Genomic DNA, 11,795 nt, shown 5'->3' with positions numbered 1-11,795 from the left:
GGAGGAAAATGGAAAAATGTAATGAGTGGGAGAAAAAGAGAGCACTGAAGGATTGGATCTGTACTCAGGTGGGAAATGTTGTGGATTGAATTTTAAATTGGGGAATTTATTACTAAGTTAACAATTTATTTATTATCGAAGTATTTAAAATACCATATCAGAAAATTCTGTTTTTTGGACAAAATCTATATGCTGTCCTTTACCGGTTTGGGCACCACCAAACGGTGAGGGGCTTGTCAAAAGTACCGATTTGGCACCAGATATTGGATATGTAAACGATACCCAGCCACGTAACACCTGCTTAATGCATTTTTTTTTAACATATGCGAGTTCTGTGTTAAAGAGGAACAAGGAGGACAATGACAGGAGAAGTTTTTAAGTTTTAAAAACATTTTTTTGGTGGCTGTGTTGACGTTCGGTTTATATTTTCTTTGCGGTTGCATATGCAAAATGCTCATCTTTTTTGTCAGAGTTTTAAAATACACGTCAATTTACGATATGTGACGTGTGTTCAGTATAATTTTGCTGTGGCTCGTGCAAAATCTGTTAACAAGTGGCCTCTGTTTCACCCAATGTGCTGGGTTGCCAGTTGGGCCCCTTTTCTTGGGCTACTATTCATAGAAGGAGCTGCGTGTTTCTCTCGCGAGCTCTGGCAACTATGCGGGCGATGTGTGTTGTGTAGCTGGGCTGCTACGAGCGAGGCTGGGCAGCCAGTATGGCGGAGGAGGGCAGTGTGTTCGAGTTGGCGGGGCTTGACAAACAGTTACAGACGTTGATAAGTCGTTACTCAAGCGATGAGCTGCGGGGAAACGGCAACCGATTCTGCCTCGACTATTGCAAGGTACGGTGCCGAAGCCGACGCTGTTCGTGTTGTCGATGGTGTTAGCATTAGCGTACTCCCCTCCCCCAGAACTGGAAGGCTAGCATTATCCGCTATGCTTGTTAGCATGGTCTGGTAAGATTGAGTATGTACCTGATTTACAAACAAACATTGTTTCCAAACGAGTGTTTACATTCATACATAATAGCAAAGACGTGCCGAACATCATACTGGTAACTGCTGGTTTGAACAGCTAGCGTGCTAATGCTGCTTTTCGCCTGAGCAAGCTAGCACGAATTTACTAGTAAACTTCGAAAGATTGTTTAATTTTCTCATTTATTGTGTGTTGTCATTTATTATTTGCTGATTTGCCGGGGTGATCATGTGGTCCCCGGTATTTACCCCCGAAATGCGGGTTGTCTACAAATTAGTAATTGCTATAATCAAATAGTCATCAATTAGCCAAACTTTGAAATCCGGCCAAGTCCTCGATTTCGTTTTAAGAATGAACGTGATTGATTATAACAATAACTATTGAATCATATAGATTTACCTGATGTACCACAGTTGTGTAATAAAACGAAATATATCGGCATGATGTTGCAAAATGGAACATTACAAAAGCAAACATCGATAGCCATCCAGCGGCTGTATGTCACCTTGGCAGCAGAGTATCGGAATGATATCATCGGGCATTGTCCGATCCACATTTTTTGGCTTGCGATCCAATCCGATTTTTTATAGTCTTGCCGATCCGATTTGGTACCAATCGTTTTTTGTTGTTTGTTTTAGTTTTCTTACAGACATGAATTTGTGGAATTGAATATGGTTATGAAAATAGCTCTTCAAAGCATTCAAAATAATCGAGGGAAAGGCTTCTTGAGACGTCATCTGTACTTCTGTGAAGAATGTGTCGGACGTTTCACTCCTCATCCGAAGAACTTCATCAGTGAACTAATAAGTGCTGGTAGCCTAGGCCTAGCTTAGGCCTCTGAACTAATAAGTGCTGGCTACCAGCACTTATTAGTTCGCTGACGAAGCTCTTCGGATGAGGAGCGAAACGTCCGACACATTCTTCACAGAAGTACAGATGACGTTTCAAGAAGCCTTTCCCTCGATGGACAACTCCTGTACGACTGAGAGCCTACACAGACGCATTCAAAATAATGCAAGCATAGTATAGCTGAATGTACTTTTTATTACACAGCATGACCTGCAATCCAATAAAAGATCAAATTGGAAAAAATGGCTGTGCAAAATACTTTTAGAGTAGGACGGATCATTCGACATGGTGACAGATCAATTTGTGGTGTGATTTAGAATATGACATTTTCCATTTTAAACAAACTTGCTTCAGCATAATAGTAATTTATTGACGGTCCCTATATAAACAACCAATGGTTAGAGCAGCACTTCCTGTGTGCGCAGTGGCGGAGCCAGACATTTTTCATTGGGGTGGCCAAGGTGAGACCATTACCATGACCTGAATGTTGTGGGTTCCATCCTGCGTCCTGTGATCGTGTCCAAGTATCCTTGGTAGGGATGAGCCAGATACTCCTTGGAGACGAGTGAGTGTTACAGATAGTGCATTTTTGCTGGATACGAGCATGAAACGAGTATACGGCTCGTCATGAGAATCCTCATTATTTATTCACTCTTCATGCTCTGTGATTGGCCAGTCACACAGCGACCGCCCCCCACAGACATAAATACAAAGGAATAGCAACGTAGCCTCTCAGCTATCAGCAGTGCGCTAAACACCTTGAATTAGCATGCTAACAGTATAATGAATTGGTGGCAATGCTGACGAGGCTAACGTAGCTCAGCAGTTAGCAACCAGCTCGGCGGCTCGATGCTTGAGGCACACAATGCATACGATATCACGGTGCAAACAGCGTCTAGCATTGAATGAATGACAAATAACCAGGTTACTCGCGTTTATAGATGCACACTGTTAGTTGAACATCAAACACAAACAACTCCTAAAGCTTCGCGGCTGCCCTGGTCCATTCACGTGCCCATGTCGCGTCGTTCTTGGGAGCTACGTTTAATCACATGCTAACTTAACTTGGAGCTCATCCCTGATCCTTGGGCAAGATACTGAACCCCCAGTTGCTCCTGATGCTGCGTCATCAGTATGTAGATGTGCTAGCAGTGTCAAAGCTTAGAGTGCCTTGGAGGTGGAGAAGAGTTATACAAGTGAAAGCCATTTACCATCATCATTTGCTCACATGGGGGGGCAATAAGGTGATACCTGAAATGTCTAGATGGCCAGTGGGGTGGCCCCGCCCACCACTGGCCGCCACACGTAGCTCCCCGCACCATGACACGGCGAGGGGGAGCCCCCGCAGTAGCTACGGAGCCCAATATCCGATGTCCAACATGACGGTACGGCGTGGACATGTCTGCCTGGTGGTGTTGCCTTGTCTTCTTCTTGCGGGTGGTGGAGTCGAGTGGCAAGCGGCTTTGAGGCGCAATAGCTTACCTGCCAAAGATGGGATGGGGGCGTAACTTGATGATATTCCAAAAAATGAACGGCTGCAGATGACCACACGTCCTGTTGTGTCGTGTCCCCGTGTAGCTGGTGGAAGAGTATGCGTCTCGCTGGCAGGTGCCACTCCCTCGGCTCAGGATCCTGGAGAAGGCGCTCTACCACTTCACTCAGGCCTCGTCCTCCTTCACGTCGAGCTGCGATCACGTGATTCACACACTCAGCAGCTTGGCCTTGTAAGTACAAAGTGGACCCCAAAGAGGGTGCCGTTCTTAGCATCAACTCTGTCTTCTATTCCTGCATTTTTATGGAGCATGCAAATATCTTCATGGTCTTCCTCTCAGAAGTGTTGCTTGTTTCTTTGGTAAATGTTTATCTGCTCACAGGAGTGTGTTTGAGTTGCTGCTCTTCTTTGCTGAAAAAGACTTCCCCCAAGAGCCGCTGCTCCGCTTCCGCAATACATTCCAGGTGAATAGCAAAGAGTTGTGTGGGTCTGCATGAGAGGAGGAATATGCATTGTCTAAGCGGCTTGTCTGATGAGCACATTTCTTGGTGTTTAGGATCCACATGCAGCCAATATGTGTCACTGATAATGTCCTGGTTCTCTTTTCAGGAATGCCACTTGGCCCTTGCAAGGTATCAGAATGTTCACTTACTTCAGGTGGACCATCTGATACGGGCTGGAGGCGCCTGGGCCAGTCAGACCTTGCAGGCAATACTCAGTGAGTCCAGTTTACCCCAGGACGAAGGTGGGTGGTGTTTAGTGTCAGGGAAGTGTGAGCGATATGATCAAACAATATTGGCGTAAAAATGAGTTACCTGCTCACATTAGTATCTGTTCTTTTGCCGATATTGATACCGACCTCAAACTGCACCGTGCTCCACAGAGCAACATAGCTTGCTAGCTCGCTATGTTGCCAAGTTTTGTCTTTGGATCGTAAACATGCAGCGTGCAGTGGCTGGAGAGCGCTACTTATGTGAGTGGGTAGCAAGGTGTCATCCTTCAATACTTGTAATCTAATATCACACCCCAAGACCAGGGGAGACCGGGCCTTTTCCGTAGTCGGCCCAAAGCTGTGGGACATCTCCCCCTCATGTAAAAACGGCCCCCACAATAATGTCGTTTATCGTCAATAATCTGTAGGGCAATTATGTGACGTGATTTTGCTTTTCCTCAGTGGATGCGTGCCTCAGCTCTGAGCTGCCGGTGTTCTTCGAGCTCCGGGTGCGCTACCTTTTATCCTGTGAGCGAGTCAGCGAGGGTTTAGCATTGGCTAAGTCGTGTATTCGACATCCGACAGCAGGGCAACACTTGTTCTTCCTCCAGGTCTACCTCACGTGGCTTTACAAGTCATCGCAGCACGCTCGCCTGCGTGAAGAGGTGGGTGCGAGGAATGTTGTCATCGTGTGGCATGCATACGTTGCATTGCTTTCATTCTTGCCTGAATTCTTGTTCTTTCAGCTCGCCGACCTTAGCGGGAAAGATGCGGTGCACATAATCTGTGCTTTGGAGTACGAGGAAACAAATGAGCTGCTGCTCGCCCTGTGCCAGGTGTTCCTCTCCCAGCAGCTCTCCCGGGGCGACATGTACTATATCTGGTGAGCAGATTTGAAATGGCTTCCTTTCTTTCGTAGCGTATGACCATGAAGCAATAAGTTCAACATCACCCTTTGTGGCCCTGTGCAGCGAGCTTGTGTTCGTGTGGAGCAACCTTCACAATCGACTGAATACTTCCAAGCAAGCTTTCCTGGAGGAAAGCCGTCAGCTGATGCTGTCTGCCACCAACGTCAACTCAATCTTCCCTTTCATCAGAGTTGTCCTGCAAGAGGTGAGAATGCGGGTTGGCACCTTTGGATCTATACTGGTGTGGAAAAGTTTTTGGTCACTTCCTGATTTGCTTTTTGTTTGCACGTTTGTCCCACTTCAATGTTTAGATCATCAAACAAATGTAAACACAACCCAACACTTGATGCACTTTTTCAATCAAACTTGTTATTATTAAGGGAGAAAACAATGCAAAGCTAATAACTTTTTCATTTTCTCAAAGGTCTTCAAAGGTCTTGGGGTTCATCAAGATGTTTTCTGGCAAAATTGAGATGAGTCTTAATGTTGTTTTTGTTCAACAGTGGTTTTGGTCTTGGAACTTTCTTATGGTGGAGTCATGAACACTGACCTTAACTGAGGCAAGTGAGGCCTGCAGTTCTTTGGATGTTGTTGTGGGGTCTTTTGTGACCTCTTGGAGTCGACGCTGCGCTCTTGGGGTCATTTTGGTTGGCCGGCCCCTCCTGGGAAGGTTCACACCTGTTCCTTGTTTTGGCCATTTGTGGATAATGGCTCCCACTGTGGTTGGCTAGAGTCCCAAAGCTTTAGAAATGGCTTTATAACCTTTTCCACACTCATAGATCTCAGTTAAGTTATGTTTTCTAACGAGGGGGCAATCACTTTTTCACACAGGACCACGTAGGTTTGGATTTTTTTCCTCAATAATAAAAAGTTAGATTTAAAAAGTGCATCAAGTGTTGAATTGTGTTGTCATTGACTAATATTTGAGTTTGTTTGATGATCTCATCAAACATGCAAAACAACAAGACATCAGGAAGGGGGCCAACACTTTCACACCACTGTACTTGCCTTTACAGCCGTGTGTGTTTGTCTTGCCAGCTGGGTGAAGACGGCATCCAGTTTTGCGTGGAGCTTTGCGCGAATGCGTTGAAGTCTTGCCTCCCGTGTAACGCAATCACCAAGTCGCTGATCTATAAAACCATCGCTGGCCTCCTGCCCAACGATCTGGAAGTCTGCCGGGCATGTGCGCTCCTGGTCTTCTTTCTGGAGCGTAGCGTGGAGGCCTACAAGATGGTGTATCTGCTCTACGTGCTTCCAGACCAGGAGTACCACGTTGAGCACAGCCCCATCAGAAACCAGATCCGCTTTGAAACCCTGCAGGTAGAAAGATGTAGAGGTTTTGCAATGCTCACTTTTTGGTATATTTCAGTGTATCAATAGAAGTCAAATATGTTTGGTTTTTTTTAACGCAGGTCTTGAAGAAGGACCTTTACTTTGACCCTGAGTTTTGGAACCTCATTACGTTGCGGACCAATTGTTTGAAGCTGATGAGTAAGAAGGTGCTTGACACTGCCCTAGAAGAAATTATGGCGGAAACATGGGTCACAAACTATTGTGCCAAAGAGTTTTCCAGCACCTCAATAGGAGAGAGAGACGACCACAGAGCAGCAAGGAAACGCAATCATAAAGAAGGTCACAGCAAGGAAAGTAGCGTTGAGGAGGTGTCCAAAAGACTAAAGTTGCGGCCATTGACTGATGACAGCGCTGCGAAAAAGAAGAGCAACCACGCGTCACCGTATGCAAAGAAACCATCTCAACCTTTGAGACGTTCATTTTGGCAGCTTGACAGGATCCATGATGTTGGGTATGAGCAACTACGACCAGCTACCCGACTGTCTGAAAAAAATCCCCCAAAACGGACAATTCAGAAACCCAAGTGGCTCATGGAAGACTCCGGTACTTTGCAAGAGTCAAAGCGTAAAAAACAGAACCAGTCATCTGCCCTGAGGAGGCCTGACTCGGGTCAGCTGAAGAACAATGTAAAACCCAAAGTATCCGTAAACTCCTGTACCACGCACGAGCAACAATTTGATGCGGCCTCTGTTAAACCGGCATCAGCTCCGCAAGTCATCCTGGAGCTGTCCCTACCAGACAATGAGCTGCTGGGAACGTTCAGTGAAGATACTTGCAACAGACAGAAAGGCTACCCTCAGATGCTCCTTTATAAACCCACAGTCAAGCTTCCTGACCCCTTTCAGCTGGTGAAGGTGCTGCATGGTAAAGAGGTTGTCCTCAGAGCGAGGGACGCGGCTATGTTTGTGCAACATTTGCACTGCTATGCACAGAGGCACAAAGGAAAAGGTAACGGGTCAAATACTCATGGATCCGTATCAACAATTACGCGTTCCTCTGCGCACGGGAGTCCGCCCAAAGAACCACCTAGAGGTCTTTGTGAAAAAAGTAATGGCATAAGTTCGGAACAAAATAATATGTCAGCAAAAGAGCTCACAGAAGAGAGGGAGATTCAAGAAGAGGCTCCTTCTCACAAGCCGGTTGGAATAACGGATTCTATGTTTTTATGTAACACTGCAAACTCTCAAAGCACAGATCAAACCCCACACACCGTGGCCACATCTGAAGAACCCTCTGAGATGAAGGTGACATTTGCTTCACAAAGCCCAGCAGCAGGGAAAGCCACCCAAGCTTCCATTAATGCACAAAGCAGTCATACAGAAGGACCTGAGTACACCTCACCGTGTCTCCTTTCCAGTACGATTAATATTCCCCACACAGGAGGTGGAGTAGCTCTTGGCAACATAGATGGGGAACAACAGCTAAGATCACTTCATTCTCATTCAGAAAATGGCAAAAAATGTACCGACAAGGCCGAAGACGCTGAGATGAATGCAACTCCTAAACCTTGTACTCATCTAAATGACTTATGTACCTTAGAAACAGAAATGGCCACCAAGCTTCCTCCTGTTAAACTTCAAGACACGGAGAATCACAGACGTCCTACAGCCTCTCCCACCACGTCATCAACATCGGTGCTTCAAAATAAACACAATGTCCCCGGTGCCTCCAGCCGAACAGTGCCAGATCCAGCAACCCCTGAATCTATGCAACATAAAAAAGAAGAAGAAAGGTCAGCACATGTTGAGGAAGATGATGATGACTTTGAAGAAGTAGAATCGGAGGAATCCAAGTTGGAGTACTGCTGTACATTTTGCCAGAAGGTTTTCAAGGGTAGACATGTAGTTGTGCACGCAATGTTCCATTTCCGCAAGGATGAGTGTATGTTTTGTGGGTCCATGTTCAAAGACGACCTCCTGGCCATGATGCACCTGTCTGATCATATCGAAAAGCTAAAAAGAAGTAAGGAGTCTGCCATGAACAAAGCTGAACAAGACTGCGTGCCCGAGACCAAAGATTCCTGTGCACCCAAGAGCTCTGCCAAAGCCAAGGTCCCCAACAGGACATCAGGCAGTCACAGTAGCAGGAGACTGAGGAAGTCTTCTGTCCGTAGCAAATCTGTCACCCCGCCAGATGGACATTTTTCAGAAGCTCGATGTTTGCGATCAACGAGAAAACCAGGTGACCAACGAACTGAACACGCAGCCGGCAAATCTCCCACCCACAAAGTAAATGGACACATTGACAAAAACAACCAACCTGACCAAATGAAACGGGCAACCTCAAAAGGTGAAGGAAAGCATGCGCATCCACCGCAGGTCACAGAAGCAGGTGAGCGCAAGGCGAACCATAATAATGCAGAAACCTTTGACTCCTTTGTGTCAACGGTTCCGAAGAAGAAACCTCTGGAATGTTCAAAGAAGGACACGGTAAAGGTAATGCAAGAGAAGAAGGCAGAGCCTGTAGACAAAGTTTATTGCCCAGCAGATGGATGCAGTTGGTTTACAGACCTCTCTAAGAACCGCGTTGCACTCCTCTACCATGCCCTGGAGCGTCACAACGGTGACAGTAGACCTCTAGAGCTGTCGTTCCAAGTCGCAAACAGTAAATGCAGTATATGCATGAGGGTTCTATGGAGTTTTGAACATTTTCAGCATCACGTGGAAAGACATCGGCTCAGTCCTCGGCATCCTTGCCTCCATCTGGGTTGCACTGCCAGATTCAAAACGGGAATGGAAATGAGACGCCACACCAGAAAGCACAGTCCACTGCAGGCAGTGTGCTGCTTACCCGGTTGCTCAAAACTATTTATTTGTCTGTGGGCACTGAACCTCCATGAAAAGGAGCACTATGCTTCCAAACCCGCCAAGCCAATAAAGAGTGGGGATCTACAGACGGAAAATAAACCTAACAGCACAAAGGTGAAGAAAACAGACGAGGATAAACCAAAGGCTGTCGCCGCAACTACGGAAGGGACTTTGAGCCAGGCCACTTGTACATTAAGGGGGCATGCGTCTCATAGCTCGACAGAAACAAACACCAGCGTTCCACCTCCCGATGTCAAAACATCTGCGGTAGAACAAGAGTTGGAAGCCAGAAAAGAGTCAGAGGATGCGAACATTTTAAACAATCTCTCCAACAAGGAGAGCACCACCCCATCAAGAAATCACGGCCTCAATTTGAGGTTGAGGAAATGGAAAACAAAGAAGGCTAACCTGATGGTGGCTAAAAGCTCAAGAATACCGTTCTTGGGACATCGGGGCAAATTGAGACACAGGTTCAAGAAAAAACAGGTACACGTGAACACGATAGCTCCTAGAAGAAGAGGGCGTCCACCAAAGTCAAGGAAAGCAGCACATGATGAAAACACCACGGCAGGCAAAAAGGCTGAAAGTCTAAAGGGCAAAACCTCTCTGATTCCTGCAGCATACCTCAAGGCGACAGGGTCTCCCACTGTTGGCAAGTTAGAAATGAAAGAAAAGCACGTCAGCAAGGCAGACATGCCTCACCATAAGGCAAAGTCCAAAAAATCATTGAGCGAGAGCACTGAGAGCAGTCAAGTTGAACAAAACAAGGCATCAGACAAAGGCTATACTGGGGCATTCCAGAATCCGGTCTCCACTACTGAGAAATCCCAGAATCCGGTCCCCACTACTGAGAAATCCCAGAACGTGAAGAAGCACTGTGCTTCAATAGACACTGACTCTTCAGGTGCCAGTAAGGCAAAGAAGCAAAAGGTTACACCAAGAAAAAGTCCTTTGGTAGAGTCGAGAGTGTCGGTAGCTTCAAAGGAATTAGCCCAGCCAACGTTGGTGGCTGCAGGGACATCTGGTGATGACAAGGGAAAGGTAGAGAAAACACATTCAAGCCAAGGTAGCCCTGCGGATTGTCTTCCTGGCAATACAAAGCAGAATGTCATTAAAAAGAAGAAATCTCTTTCCTCACAAGAAAGACTTCATCGGAAGAAAGGTGGTCAAAAGAAAGCCGAAGCCCCAGACTGCCTCAGTTTGAAAAGGAAGTCGAAGGAAGAGCCTTCAGATGCAACCGGTGCAGGCTCCGGTTCCACCGTGCCGAATGTTCAACCTAAAAACACAAAACATTCACGCTCAGCCTCCAAAAGGAGCAAGTCAACGGCTGTCCAGGATAGGAGAAACAAAGCTGTCAAGGGACTTAAGAAAGAAGGTGAAACAAAGACCGCCAAGAAAGAAAGTCCACATCCGGTCCAAAGCATTTCCACTCAGATAGCCACCGAGTCTAAAAGTGAAGGGAAGGCTGACACGTTGGAGAGCTGCGCCGGCGAGCAGGGACACGTACACAAGAAGTGTGCGGTGAGCAGGCGCCATCCCTCTCAGAAAGCAAATCAGGATGAAATCTCCACGTTGTGCATGGACACGTTGGCAGAGTACGGAAAGAAGCACATGCGGGCGCCTCCCACAGTCTACCTCGACGAGAAGTACATCACCATGCCCAAACGAAGGAAGGAGGCATCGTCCGTCCGGTCGTCTGACGCAAACACCTCGCCAGTAGCAGCTAGTGTCGCCACCGCGCCGCAGAGACAGCGGTGCGTCAATTGCTTCACGACATTCAGCGGTGCAGAGGAGCTACAGAGTCACCTCCGACTCCAGCGCTGCTCCAGCCTCTTTGGCTTCGACTCTGATGATGAGGGTGAGCGTGACGTTTACATCAGGATATTTCACCCCGATTCTTTTCAGCCGAATGAAACCAACTAAGCCAAGCAGCTGTAATCTTTGTGTTGCAGGGAATAGTTGAATGACTCGCCTCCATTCCAAGCGAGTGGCTGCAGGACTGACTGGACCGTGTATGAATGGTGGTTGGAACCTGAAGCCTCTCGAGGGTCTTGGACTTGCCAGATGGTGACACGTTTTTTTTTTTAAATAATGGAAAATAGCCATTCCATTAAAGGCCTACAAAATAGAACTCCAGTCGGTTTTTGCAGAGCAGCTTGTACTGAAGTGCCTGCTCAGGAACCACAGCACTGATTCCAGATGCTTTACCCGTGGAGCAGTGCTGGACTTACTGCCATCGTAAGCCATAAAACATGCTTTGCTTTTTAGTTTAGCACTCTTCTCATAAACTTGTCATGCTGTTTGAACAATGTTCCAGTGAAAGGCATTGCTTACATTCAAAATTGCTGCAAAAGGCTTTGCTTTTAATTGAAAGGGATAGTTGAGGTATTTTGACATGAAGTTGTAGGACACCCCCCCATCAGCAGTGTAGTACATCAATGGTGACCCCCCACCCCTCCCGTTGGTGTCATACAAGTGGATGTGAAAACATTCCAACTATCCCTTTAAGCTACTAACATGATTTAATCTGTGATGCCGCCACTAGGGGGCAGCGTGCACTCAACCGCTCTACGCTCTCTCCTCAGCTCAAGTGTAAGAGGTTGTCGTTTGCTCTTTTTTTGTTTGAATACAGGATTTGCTCCACTGCACAGGTCATTTCCTACGCATCACATGATTGAGTTGTGTTGTTTTAACAAGCCT

The 11,795-nt window shown here is 46.7% G+C and overlaps 1 protein-coding gene across 3 annotated transcripts; it reads left to right on the top strand.

Moving 5' to 3' along the window:
- Window positions 1-659: 659 nt before the first annotated feature.
- LOC129187569 (zinc finger protein 654-like) lies at window positions 660-11,741 on the top strand. 3 transcript variants are annotated; one of them, XM_054787050.1, is made up of 10 exons: window positions 660-841; window positions 3,402-3,547; window positions 3,698-3,779; window positions 3,925-4,033; window positions 4,490-4,692; window positions 4,774-4,910; window positions 4,999-5,140; window positions 5,974-6,255; window positions 6,348-10,953; window positions 11,048-11,741. In XM_054787050.1, the coding sequence occupies exons 1-10, from the start codon at window positions 716-718 to the stop codon at window positions 11,056-11,058; spliced, it is 5,844 nt and encodes a 1,947-aa protein (XP_054643025.1). In that variant the 5' UTR covers window positions 660-715; the 3' UTR covers window positions 11,059-11,741. The 3 variants fall into 3 exon arrangements, with proteins under 3 accessions (XP_054643025.1, XP_054643017.1, XP_054643037.1); XM_054787042.1 differs by having other exon boundaries at window positions 3,925-4,060; XM_054787062.1 differs by lacking the exons at window positions 660-841; window positions 3,402-3,547; window positions 3,698-3,779; window positions 3,925-4,033 and adding an exon at window positions 4,340-4,407.
- The last annotated feature ends 54 nt before the right edge of the window (window positions 11,742-11,795 follow it).

This window comes from Dunckerocampus dactyliophorus, chromosome 1 (assembly GCF_027744805.1).
Source record: "Dunckerocampus dactyliophorus isolate RoL2022-P2 chromosome 1, RoL_Ddac_1.1, whole genome shotgun sequence".
NCBI lineage: Eukaryota > Metazoa > Chordata > Actinopteri > Syngnathiformes > Syngnathidae > Dunckerocampus > Dunckerocampus dactyliophorus.
This window is presented reverse-complemented; position numbering and strand designations above follow the sequence as displayed.